Source organism: Sciurus carolinensis, chromosome 1, assembly GCF_902686445.1.
Source record: "Sciurus carolinensis chromosome 1, mSciCar1.2, whole genome shotgun sequence".
Taxonomy (NCBI): domain Eukaryota; kingdom Metazoa; phylum Chordata; class Mammalia; order Rodentia; family Sciuridae; genus Sciurus; species Sciurus carolinensis.
In genome coordinates this window covers 159,674,627-159,688,381 of record NC_062213.1, presented here as the reverse complement: position 1 = coordinate 159,688,381, position 13,755 = coordinate 159,674,627, and the positions used below count along the sequence as shown (strand labels likewise).

The 13,755-nt window shown below is 41.2% G+C and overlaps 1 protein-coding gene across 5 annotated transcripts in view; it reads left to right on the top strand.

The window, feature by feature from the left end:
* Positions 1–8,788, top strand: part of Nfia (nuclear factor I A) — a 354,467-nt gene extending 345,679 nt beyond the window's left edge. For all 5 annotated transcript variants that reach the window (XM_047553764.1, XM_047553773.1, XM_047553745.1 and 2 more), the window contains one exon: positions 6,194–8,788. In XM_047553764.1, the coding sequence (XP_047409720.1) occupies positions 6,194–6,211 (18 nt within the window). In that variant the 3' untranslated portion in view covers positions 6,212–8,788. The remainder of the gene's footprint in view (positions 1–6,193) is intronic.
* The last annotated feature ends 4,967 nt before the right edge of the window (positions 8,789–13,755 follow it).

The following is a 13,755-nucleotide window of genomic DNA, read 5'->3' as shown; positions in this document are numbered from 1 at the left end:
TGGTGGTAAGGAACACCAGGGCAGGCTGGGATATGGTGAAAGATTCAGACTTTGGAACACAGTTTGCATAATTGGATTGTGTGTGCTCTCAAGGTTTGGAGGTACCGGATGGCTTATTGGGCAAAAAGATTAGTGTTTTCCCATCTTGAGGTTTGAACCAAAACGGAGGTCTTGGCTGGGAGCAGCACAGCCATTCTCCAGGGAGTGGTGGTTTGGACAACTGATCTGTGCTCGTAGCAAGCAGGCAGCGGTCCACGTTACAAAACTATTGCACATGCTACTGACGCGGTTGGCCACGCTTGGCCCCGACACAGCAGCTCCTCAGTCGGAACTGCCTGGGGCGGCTTGTGGAGACTGTGTCTCTCTAGGGAGAGTGCCTGTCATTTGGGGAGGCATGAGCATGTGGTGTGAGCGTGGATGTGAGGAATCACTCATCTAGAGGCCTTGCTTTACCCTCACCGGCTGAGTGAAGCCTGACTTCGGAAAGCTGGATGTGGCATGTTCTCCTTGCTTATTCAGTGGTGTTTGTCGAGCACCTCCTATGCCGGCCACTTCGCAGGACACCTGAGAACATAGGCTTCTTTCTTAAGAAAATAGCAGGTTACTATAGTTCAGCCACCATGACAGGTGAACCCTGTGGGTAAAGTCCCTGAGAAGACCTCTCAGGGGTAGGAACATCTAACTTAGAACCCAAAGACTAGCAAGCGTAAACAAAGCCAAAGAAGAGGGTGGGGGTGTGCCAAGGCCCAACAGGGAGAAGGCACTTGGCTTTGGGGGATCTGGAAGTTTAACACGGCACAAGTGTTGAGTACAAGCAGGGGAAAGATAAGGCCACTAAGGTAAGCAGGGCCACTCACAGCCCATTAATGTTTTAATAGTTTCCTGTACAATAAACAAGTCTTGGTTTAGAGTTATTGAAAACAGCCTCTCTTTAATTAACAAAATAAAATCAGACAAGAAGAATGACCATGGAGATCAAAGCCTGAGGCTGGCATTACCAATAACTAACACCTGTAGATAGCTTGCCGCCCTCTTCAGAAGGAACCTAGGGAAGCCACCGCCTTCCTCTCACATTCTGCAACCTACCGTAGAACAGTACCATCCTCTGGGCTCCTTGGCACAGGGCTGGGTTTGCTTGAAGTCACCCAGGGAGTCAGTGGAAGAAGTGGGCCTGGGTCTGAATCCTTCCGACATTGCATATTGGTTTCTTCAGTTTACAAAGATCCTACTGTGAGGAAAGCAAGATTTCTGGTGTTGTGAAGAGTACGGAAGTCTAAAATCCAGCCCCTTCTTCCTGCTAGACAACAAAATCCTTAAGAGCAAGGACCATATGTATTTTACTCATGGAATCCCCAGAGCCTGTGTCTGTAGCACCCAGCACACAATCAGCCCTGAGTGCTCACTGATTGAGTGACTAATGCTCCCAAGTGGTTGCTCGGAGCTTCCTCCAAGGTCCTGTCCACTTCCACCGTATTGGAGGGGGGAGGGGGGCTGCCAGGTTTTTGGGTGGTTTGCCAAGGACAACTCATTCATGCTCAGTAGTGGACTCGGTTCATCCAAATAAGAGCAGGAAACCAAAAGTGGCTAACTGGATTAGTGTGACCCTGCAGAGGTAGCCTTGAGAGAGAAGGCAAACTGGTGACTGTGACTCATGCAGTCTTCGTTGGCAGCGTCTTCTTTGGGGGCTGGTGGGGAATTGAGCCTGGGGGGTGGGGGGGAAGCTCCCTGTATTTTCGTGTTTCCGTTTTATGTGTGTAAATGTCCTTAAATAACCCACCTTGCCAGGAGAAGAAAGCAAAGTGTCACACCCAGTTCTGGATTCCACATTAACAACCTCCTTCCGCAGTGTTAAACTTTGCCCTTGAGGCCTTTTGTTTAACTTTTTAATTTGAAAAACAGATTCTGCCCCGTCACAGTCTGTTCCACCCTCCCCGGCACCCTATCCTTTTTTTTTTTTTTTTTTTCCTTTTGGTTCAAGTGAAAATATAACTATCTCAGATGCACATATTTCTTTTTGTTTTTAAAATGTGCATCCTGCCCTCTCAGTGAAAAGAGGCTACAAAAGGCTTTTTCAGAAGTTGTCCTACACATTGGAATGTGTGCCATTAGTTAGGAGTGGAGTCCCCTGGCTTCTGCAGCCTTGTCTTCAGTAGCCTCATGACCCAAATGGGAAAATGGTCTCAGTTTCCTAATTGCTCTCCACGAGGCATAAGAAATGAAACAGATTGGCACTGTCAGATTGGCCTGCCGTTGCAGGCTTCCTGTTTAGGATGCAGTCACATAGATACTGTTTATGGTTCATAAAGCCTGACTACTGCGAATATTCCAGAATTCGGGCAGAATGGGATTCGAACTTTCATGGAGCTGTAAATTAAGGGGTGGGGAGTGTGATAAAACTCCTTAGAGAACTGTGAAGGAAAAAAAAAAGTCGCGCTGCAATGGTTAAATGAAATTTTATAAGCACATTCAGCGTGGAGCTGTTTTGCATTACATGAGTTGAATACCTTAGAGACGCCACATCTGCAGGCACTTTATTAAATCCTTAGTCAGCACTTTCCAACCTGATGAGATTACTTCTTCATCTGACTGGAGAGAAGGAAAGCTGAGCTCTTGTCCCGGACTGCAGATTTCTTTTGATGTTTCACCTTGAACACTGAAAGAGGACAGTTCCCCCCTCCCACCCCCAGGACGTCCCAAGCTGTAGGCATTGGGAATGTAACTGACTAATTGTACCCAACCAGAGACTTTGTGGGAGGGTGGATTTATGGACCTCCAAAACAACTGTAGCTGAATGTTCCTGAGGGAAAAAATAGATCAAAGCTCCGTGTTTACTTCCTTAATGTAAATGTACCAAGATAACATCATCCGATATTGTATTGTAATATTGCAACTCACAGGAGATAAGGGACAGAGATTCCTTTGTAGTCCATCTGGCTACAGTAGGATAGATTAAGGGGCTATAAAGTATGAAGGCAGAAACCATATGAACCCTAAGCTTATGTCAGTAAATATCTGAAGACGATTTTTTGACTCTCCATAAATGAATTGTGTTTAATGTGTCAACATTTTCCCGGGGATTTGCTATTCAACCCCAACAATTTAACAATCTCAGATTTTTTTTATTTTTCCTGTATGGCCCAAGAAGTAAATATGTACAATCATTCTTCAGTGAATGTTTTGAAGCTTGCATAATGAAAATTAAAAGAAAAAATCACACAAGAAAATAGGCTCTTCCAAAAGTTGTCTTGTCCATCTGCTGTTTTTGCAGTTCTCGGAAGTTCATAGAAGTCGGGTGGCTCACCCGTGTGCGGCTGTCACACTTGTCACAGAGGGATCATGAGAATCTTCAAGTACAAACTGATCATTAGAAAATTTGGTGAAATAGATGAATTTATTATTATAAGAACTGCTTGTCTGCTATTTCTGTGAAAGAAAAGAAAGATTGGTTCCTGGTGTCGTTTCCCCAACTTCCCATTCTGGAAGGTCCTGGTCAAGTAGCTGGGTTAATTGTCATGAAGATTAGTGTGATGTTGAAATAAGTACTAATGGTCAAATTACAGGAGTGAAAAAGTTGAAGAATAGGTTTTGGTTTGGGCCTGAAAGGGTTAATTAAGGTTTTTTCACGGGTTATTAAAGACCCCCAACCCCTGCCTCAGGAGTCATATTGACACCCCTCCACAGGGCAGCTTGGCTCCTCTATTGACATGTTGCTGGTCAGAGCACAATAGCCTTCTGTCTGCAAATCATTGCTAAAATCATCTCAAGGAAAGAAAGTTCGCAAGCTTTAACGTTAGACAAAAGCCCAAGAGTTGCAGCGTGCAGCTCAAAAAGCCAGAGTCAGCAACTTCTATTGATTAAAAACTAACCTTTAAAGTAACTCTGAGAGTGTGTGGTTAGCATTTAAATTTAAACATGTCATGAGTTGATTTGTGTTACTGAATACCAACTCAGAAGGAGTAACATTCACATCGCATTTTTTTTCCTAATTCCCTTAAGCAGCTAAAGTATTTCATGAAATGTCAATAGGGCAAAAAGAAAAAGGGGAGGGGCCTGATGCTGGGCCTTGTAGTTTTCTTTCCCATGCAAATATTCACCCCCCAAAAGAAAAGTGTGGAGAGTGAAACACAATAATTAGTCCTTTGTCTAACTTTCCCAAGTGCCAGAGAAAGACAGATTAATTAAATATACAACAGTGTTGGTTTTTGGAGTGGGGGTCTTACTTGCTGTGTAGGTCATAAATTAGGCAGAATAAATACTTCAATGTGTTTGCAGTGGGCCTGCTACGTCAGAACCACTGGAAGGTTGGTGGGAGGAGAGCGGAGGGTTTCTTGCTAATGATAGTCACGTCTGGGTCTGTCTGGTTGCTAAGAGCAACCAGACATGATGTAACACCAGGATGAACTTGAACTTGGGGGACTTGAAAAGAGAACAATAGACCAGAGCAATCAATAAAGCCTATTTCAGTGAAGGATTACAGAGCTGCTCTGGGGTAACCTTGTCGGCAAGGCACATACTGAATAGTAAGATGTGTGAAGAAACTTTTTTTTTTTTTTTTTTTTTGTGCTTTGCTTTTTAAGAGAAGTGCAGAGGCACTGCAGATTTTTGTAGTGCCCTGAGGTCTCATCCGGAGACAGTGGTATGGAAAACTGCTCCCCCTGCCGACTCACTGGGTCCCAGGCCTTTGCTTTAAGAACTATCAGACTGTCACATTTAAGAAGTCTGGAATTTTACAACTGCCTTAGAAAGTGTGCAAACAGAAATTGTGAGCATTGTTTGCCGCACTCAGAGTTTGAGACTGTTCTGTTAAAGTGTGAATGCAGCTCTAACGTGGATCAGCGTCAGCTATTTAAGAGAGGCCAACTCAAAATAAAAACACTTTGGGGCCTGCCTCCCTCTTCGCCCTTTCTCCCTCTTCTTTCTTTGGTCCAGTTAGATTTAGGACATGGTAGTTGCCAGGATGATTTCCTTTCAGGACACAAGAGGCTCTATTGTGTTCCTCAAAGCATGTGGTTGAAGAATAACATCAAATGATGAGCTGTCTTTCAGTTTAGGCTTGGGGTTTTTAAACTCCTCTGGAAATCAAAGGTAGCTTGTGTGACCAGGAAATCTTACACCAACCTCCAGGTAGCTCTCTCCTTTAGCCACTCATCCCTGGGATCAAACCAGTCCTGACTTTACCTAATGGAATCTCCTGGAGGAGGCCAAGCCCTCACCTGACTGAATCACCCACGTCACCCACTCTGAGATATCTGCTTCTACCAGACGTTGATGACTTTTCAGTAACTAATAACATATGTAGTGAATTTGTCAGGGTATTGCTAGAGGAAAGTTGGCAAAAGTCATATACTTTCTAATTCACTTAAGACTCTGACTCTGATATTGGTCTATAATTGGTCACTTTGTCTAGTGAACTTTCTTTACTGTCAAAGAAATGCCAGCAGGTAAAGTATTGTCTCACTGGGGTCTGGCTCAAAGAGAATCACCCATGGATTCCTGAAAGGAGAAGGTAGCTGGGCCCAGACTTGGGGCCTCTAAATGCTGAAAGGACAAAAGCGTGAACACAGGCCAGGCGGTGACCTCCTCTCCCCCTTGGACCTGGTGGCAGTGACCCAGGTCAAGTCTTGCTCCTTTTTGATGATTATGTGTCATTTCTGAAAATATTATTTTAGAAATATTGGGCTGAAAGGAGCATTAATTTATATCCTGAAGTCAACCTCACATGCCTATGAGGAAGGAGAGAGTAAGAGAAATGTGGGGCTTGCCCCAAACCCCCCGGGGGGCTGAACGAGTGCTTCTCCCCCTTTCTCTCCCCTCGCTCACGGCATCGTTGCCGACGCCTGTGTCTGCTGAAGAGTGCTGCAGTCGCACTGTAGGCACCGCACCTCCCTGGAAGGCGACACTGGAAATCACCCAATTGCCCAGCCATTCATTACCACGAAACCTCTCCCTTCTCCCGTTCTCCATCCACTCAGCTCTTCTTGGGTGAAAACATTCTGTATTCCAGACTGAGAACTGAATGACGAACAAGGTGGTCAACTTCTAAAATATGCTGTTTTGTGCACTTTGGGGTTTTTGTTTTTTGACAAGGGTGGAACCCAGGGCCTCGTGCATACCAGGCAAGCGGTGTACCACTGAGCTCTACCCCAGACCTACCAGTTGTCCTTCTAACTGCACTTTTCCTTTTGTCTTCCAGTCCTGGTACCTGGGATAAAAGTTGCAGCGTCCCACCATCCACCAGACAGACCACCTGACCCCTTCTCAACTCTGTAACATGGACGCAACCTCAACCCAGCGCGGTTACAACTTCACTGTCAGTGGAAGGGGAGAAAAACCGATTCAAATCAACTTGTACATGGAAACAGCAAGCATTATGGTCAAACAGCAAAGGCCATAACCTTTCGGGATTTTTTTTTAAATACTTTAGGGACTGTTGTAATTTCTCATATGGTGCTGGAAATGGTTGGGCTTTGTAACATTTGGAGTGTTTCCGTGGTAGCGTGAGCATTAGGTGATGTGGCTAGCGGAGGACTACCCTTGCTCACTGACTTCCTGCTGTAACACACTTTCCTTACGGAGCCTGGCTGTTTCACAGTATTTCATGAATTTACCCACACAGGTGTGATCCTTCTTGAGCATTCAAGAGGCACATGGAGAACTAAATCTTTTGTAGTAGCTGAGATCTGCAATATATAACTTACGGGACAGTCAAAGGGCAATGTTTTTCTGTAACATATTGGAAAAAGAAAATGCAGTTATGTTCCTTTTTTATTTTTCTTTTAGTTCGGTTTGGTTCAGCAGTCAGCAGTTAAGTATATAACATGGCCCGCAAGGACAATGAATCCACTCACGTTGCAGAACAATTCCGAAAATGGCAAACTACTACTACTATTCAGTTTTTTAAAAGTTTTGAAATGCTGCACTTACATTAAAAACAACAACAACATTTTTTCAACAATTTCAACAATGACACAAAAATTCACACGGAAATGGGGAAGATGGTCTGTGTTGACAGAAACTGACAGGAATCAATCAAAACAATCGAATTTTGAATTGAGTAAAGTGCAATTTCATTGGATAGCTAAATATCTTTGTAAGATAGAGATTGTTGAAAATTCTATTTTTGTTTTTCAAGTCCTTCCACCCCAGGACTCTAAATTATTGGGGTAAAAAACAGCCTTGCAAGAAAAGGGGAGCTATTTTTGCTTTTTATGTTTTTTATTGTTAAACTTGTATCCCTTTAAAAACTGAAGGAAAATTTAAAAAAAAAAAACAAAAAAACAAATCTAATGGTGCTTTTACCACAATATGTTAACTACATTAAATGCTAATTAATTATTTTCTGTTATCAAAGCACATAACTAAAATGAAATCATGGTATCTGTTAATTTTATAAGCTAGAAGTCATTATAATGAATTATGCCAATTCTGAAGATTTTTACATGTATCTGGCAACATAGGATTTATCAGTTATCAGACACCTCATTGTACCAGAGATTGTCCAGAAGTTTTAAAGACCTTTGCGTCCCTGAACTGGGCTATGGGAAAAAAATAATAATAATAATAATAATAAAACCAATACTGACACAAATGCTGGTGCCCATTCAGATCAAGGGTACTTGTTAGGGAAAAACGAACAAACAAAAAAGTTTGCACCCCCAAATGTCCTGTATCTTATGTAAAAAGAAAAAAAAAGAGAAAAAAAAAGAAACAAACAAACAAAAACAAAAAAAAGTGCAAGTGATTTTTCTACCAGACAGCGAAGCACCCCTTTGCTTCCCATGCAACTTCAAGAAGGTTTCCTAAACTATACATATATAAACGTTCTGGTTGGCAGCCCTGCTGATCAGAGGAAGTCTCTGCATGTTCTAGTGTTAGTAACTAATTTTTATATAGTTAATGTAGGATAAAGTAGAGTGCATTAAGACACAATATTGTAACCCTCCTCTAGGCACTTGCCTTTAAACTTTGTTTTCAGCCCTTCAGAAGGGTTCTACTACTGTCCTATACAATCAAGTAACTGAAATTCTTGGGAAGACACTTTGCTCCTCATCTTCCCCCCCCCCAACAATGTTGTTTTGTTTTGTTTTTTTTCCTTAATTTGCACGAAAACAAAAATTCCATATCAATGTGCCTTGCCCTGGATAGCGATTATTTGTGGAATTGTTGCACATGCTCCTCTATTGAAAGGGGTTTTTCCCTCGTCAAGCATTTGGAGACACTTTTTGTAAATGTGACTTTTATGTCAGCCATCGTCAGTTTCAACATCTAGAACTCAATAGAAAGTCAGTTGTCCCGCAGATAGGAGTAGTCGTTATTGTCCTGTGTGGTCAGTGGCAGTGCATTGCTGAGATCTGTAGATGCTTAGAATGTCAGTATTTTGGATGTTGCTGCATTTTACAATTTATTTGGAGTCTTCCTTATTTTCCCCCCAGATATATGAAAATATGCAATACCTGCTTATATCATGTAGAAAAGCTTAGCAATTATTAATTTTTCTTTTTCTTTTTTTTTCTTTTTTTTTTTTTTTTTTTTTATTTGACCAAAGTCGGTGCTGCACTTGACGCAGTGTGTTTTAGGTGTTTGTCTTTGTACTTTTCGTGATTTTTGAATGCACGTGCGCAGGAAGGGCTCCTCTTAGAGAAGCAGTCAAACTGTGAAGCACTAAGCTGACCCTGCTTCAAGCAATTTTGTTTTTACAACTGTTCCTTTCACAAGCAAGCCTTAAAAAGAAAAAAAAAAAAAGACAACTTCCTTTTTCTTCAGCTCCCACACCCCATTTTTCTTAGCAGACTGCAGTCAATCCACATTCAATAAAAAGTATATAATGCCCATTTTTATATGCACGTTTTTAAACTTCCAAGTTCTGAAAATTGTTTACTGGTTATCTCTATTTAAGGAAAAAAAAATAAAATAAAACATTTTGGATTTTCATATGTGTCTGATAAGTGGTTGAATAGTCGTTTGGCGCTGTTGTATGGTGTGATTGTCAGTGTACGGTGTCACTTCCTATAGCCAGCCAGCATACTTTGCCTTCCCCTATAGCACTTAGCTGGGCATTACTTTATTATGACATATGTGCACTAAAAAAAAAAAAGAAAAAAAAGAAAAAAAAGGAAGAAAAAAAAACAGAAAAGAAAGAAAGAAAAAAAATAGCAGCTTTCAGTGCTTCACAGTGAAGGGAAAAAAGCCTAGACAAACATTTTGTCAGAACCTTGCAATAAGCCAAGGTATTACCAGTAAATTGGTTGTATATACAATAAAATTGCACCCTTTTTTAAACAAAACAAACTAAGCAATAGTTTGGGCAGTTCTAGTTGTTTTTAGTGCGCATGTTGTAGTCATGACTGCAAAGAGAGAGAATAAACTGCCCACTCAGAAGATATGTAATTTGTATTGTTGTATAGTTTTATTGATTACACTGATTTATTCTACCCTATTTTATAATGCAGGACTTTTGTAATGTTGTTTAAATGAGGAAAAAATTTCTGTCAAATTAGCCTAGTGAAATTTCTGATTGTTCATTATAAAGGCAGCGTTCATAGAATTGCTTTTCTTTCTTTTTCCCCCCTTTGGGAACTGGATTTAAGTTTAAAACTTTCCTGTTTCCTTTTTTTTTTTTTTTTTTTTTTTTGTAAGTATTTAAATACAGTTATTTTTTTTTTTCTCTCAATGGTATAGCATATTCCTATGCTTGAAAAGTATAGGTCTACTGAGAAACCATTGTAAATGGACTTTACAGGTATGCTGTATTTTTTGAAGGTATTTTGTTGTATTAAGTTTGATGAAGCTAAAATTAGGGAACTCTGAACAGATTTGCAGGAAAAAAATGTTTTAAAGGCTTTAAAACATTAGGGAGGCAGTCTAGGGTGATAACAAACAGGGGTTAAGTATTAAATACACTAAGTTACATTTTTGTTCATGTTCCATTGTCCAGAAAGCAGCAGGAAACTGTAGTTCAGTGTGATCAAGCAGGAAAAAAGAAACACCAACAATCCGAGTGTGTTGCTTTTTAGATTAAAAGCTGAGCAAAGATGTTTGAGGAAGACTTTGCTACCTGGGGTGTGCAGACAGACAGACCGAGAGCTATCAGCATTTGAAGGCCCAGCCCTCCATTCTGAGACATATTCGAATTTTCTCCCCATCAAATGGCATTAGCAAGATTGGCAAAGATAGTCCCTCAAAATGACTCCATGTCTTTACATTGGGAACTGAAGTCAGAGGCACAAACACTAACTCTTATCATTCACCGGTGTCCTTTTTCTTTTGGCCCCTTCCCCTTGTTACCATGAGGCTTTTTTCTGTTCCTTCCAGGGCAGAGGCCCACCCCGATTGCCACTCACTGTCCCCATCCTCAGTCTTTTTCTTCCTTCTGAGGTTTCTGTTTCTTCACTCCCTGGCAGGACAGTTGTTTATCGTTGGCTTCCTCCCCACCCTGACCTGGGTCGGGGTGGGCTCCAGGGCGGCCCGCGGGGCTATACCTCTCCAAGCTTGTGCTCTTCATTTTCTGAGGGTTGAAGTGTGAAGGACCCAAACGTTCTAGTCACGGCATTCAGTCGGCCCACAGGAATATGCAGAACCCGTCTCAAAAAGTCTCGTCTTTCACATTTCGAACCCTGATCCCTGCATGCTTTGATTCTGTAGTGACTGTACCATCAAGTACTTAGGAAATCTGGATTAAGAAAAACATTTGTTCCCCTGTGATTGTTTTTTGGGGGGAGTGGTTTCTAAGAATGTCAACTAACAATACTTTATATCACATGTCTGGAAATATCTTTTTCTCTACAGTGGTGGTGGTGGTGGTTCTCTCTCTCTCTCTCTCTCTCTCTCTCTCTCTCTCTCTCTCCCTCCCTCTCCCTCTCTCCCTCTCCCCTTCTCTTTCCTTTCTTTCTGTTTCTGGGTGGTAGGCCTCCATAGGACACATGTAATACACAAGTGGCATGGTAATGTAAGGAGAGCGTCAGGGGCACCTCAAAGCCCACCCTCCAGACCTGTCCTAGGCGGTCTCAGAAGCTGCTCTGCCCACGGGCACGGCTTTCATCCCCATTGGCTGCCGAGGCCATTTTGTCTTGAAGTCAATGCATGTACTTACTGTCTGACAGTCCACCCGCTCTGCCTTCTCCACGTCCAAGGCTGTGCATTTGTCTAATTAGTGTCATGTATGTTTCCCTTTTATTTTTTCCAATAAAAAAAGCAGTGGGATGAAAATTGCTTTGATATATAGCAGGTAACATTGAAGCTATTCCATAGCACTTAACTGTAGTGAGTACTGTGTCACCAATTCTGAGATCAATTTAATGTTTAATGCAAATCCATTACATGGTGCTATTACAGGCTGACAAAATGATTTACACAAATGTGACAACTTGGGCTCAATTCACTCTGCTTTCCAACAGTGTAAATGCATAGCAGTGTTTATCTGCATGAGAACTATGCACTAATCTATCCGAAGAAAAAAACTATATCAACTTTGGTATCTACTTTCCGTTTACTTCAATCCTTGCCTTTTTGGTCATTGTTATAATGCCAGCTTTAGGACAGAAAGAAATATAAGAAAACCAGCATAATACCTGATATATTAAAATGTAGTGCCTGTGAAATCTGTATTATATTGCTCTTCTGAAGTAAGATTTTTCTACACCGGTAGCCTTCGCTGTCTGTCAGTCAGGACCTCTGGTATAGGTGATGTAAAATAACCGTACAATATTAATGCATGCTATCCATAATGCTTAGTAAACTGTATGAATATTACTCAAAGTTATGTTAGTCTTTTTTTCTGACTTGGTTCTTGTCAGCTAGGTTTAAAGGTATTTCACTGAGAACGCAAATTCTGTCTTTTCTTGATTTCGGTTGTTTTCAGTATTTTGGAGGTATACATTTACTTAAATTCAGTATTACTTGTGTTTTGTTTTCGTTTTCGTTTTTTTTGTTTTGTTTTCTTTTCTTTTCTTTTCTTTTTTCTTTTCTTTTTCCTAGGGGACAAGCATGGGTGTTTGATTTCAGAAATCAGTACCTGGCAAGATTTTTGTCTCAAAACTACCATTTGAAGTTCAAGAACTCTGCTCTGAAGCCACTCTGAGAACATTTCCAAGTGAGGGACACTTCCTTGACCCTTTGGAGCTATGCTGATACAGAAATATTTTCTCAGTGGACAATGTTCGGCCAGGTACCCATGCTTGATCCATCTTCACACCGGACCTCCTCACATTAAAAGGAAAAAAGAAAAAAAAAAAAAAAAAAAACTTTAAGAAATCACGTGGCTATTTAGTTTCATGCACAGTTGCAATATTTTCTTCAAAAATAAAACTCTGTACAAACTTTGGGCCCGATTCATAAAAAAAAAAAAAAAAAAAAAAATGTTTGCTATTAACACGGGAATTTTTTTAAATATACTTTTTTGGTCTAAATTTGAAATGACTTGCCTCCCCAATTAAATAAATTGTATCTTATTTTTCCCCTAAGCCAGACTTTAATTCCCCACCAGACTTTAAGCAGAGTAGGGCAATGGGATATAGGGAACATATCCCAACAATGCTCAAACATTAAGGGGGATCCCCCACAGTTGAGCCTGAGGATAGAGGACCAGCCCATGGGGTAAAATGCCCTTGTGCGCCAGTTTCCCACATGGATTCATTGAGCAATTTGGTTCAAAAAACAAACTTTCCAAAATGTGTCTAGACCACAGGAGTATAGGGTGACGGTGCTCCCTCTAATCTAACCAGAGCACCTTCCTGGTGGAAAACACCCCTCGGCTTGTAGAATGTGAACTTTGATACCTCTACAGTGGTTCCAAGGACAGTGTCCAGCAAATTGGGCCATTCCTGCTGCTTTATGCTCAGTTTCTCAAAATGACAAAGGTTATTTTATCTTTGGCTACATTTGTGTTATTCTTATTTTTAAATTTTAGGCTTTTTTTCCCTAATAGTCTAAATTTCCTTTTTTCCAATGTCTCAATCAAAGGTTATAAGTTCACTGGCCACATTGGGATGAAAGTGTAAAAGAGCTATCAGCTCTGTTCTTTCTCCCCAGTCTCAGACCACAGTCTCTGCACCACAAAGGCATTTGGTAGCCTTGTCCCTGAGACACCAACAGACTAGATTAGGAGTCCATCAGGTTCCAGGAGGTCCTTGGGAAGACGCTCAAGGACAAATCCATGGTGCCACTACCCACACTTAGCCCCGATCTCTCCCCAGAACAAGTCCACTGGAGACTTTTCCCACCACACATGGAAACTATCCACTCAAAATACCTCTAATTTCCATTTCAAATTGTTGGGTGAGGAGATTAAACACTTCCAGTGGTGGCAAAAGAGATCTATTGTGAAACTGAACTCCCCCCGTGTTAATAACTTGGTCTGAAATTCGTTTTTATGAGCCGGGCCCCCTGTGCCTCTAGTATACTTGTATTGACTCTCATAGTTACCCTTTTAGTTTTACTGTGTTCTGTGAAAATTTGTAATTGGTTGAGAATCACTGTGGGCGTCCATTCTTATTCAACTAAATCTCCACAGGGTTTTTGAGCTGGTGTGGATTAGTTTAACTCTTGTATTCAACCATTAGTGCTACCACCTTCTCACATTACAATACAATTACTGGAAGCAAGTACTGCATTTCCTATGCAACAAAAAAGGAAAAATAAAAAATTGCTAATGCTATGGAAGCTGTGTTGTCATTTGCTTTACACCATGCCTGGGTTGTTGAGTGATAGTTACGGTGTATGCTGGGTCTTCTCCCAGGAGACAGTCTTTGTGCACCATGG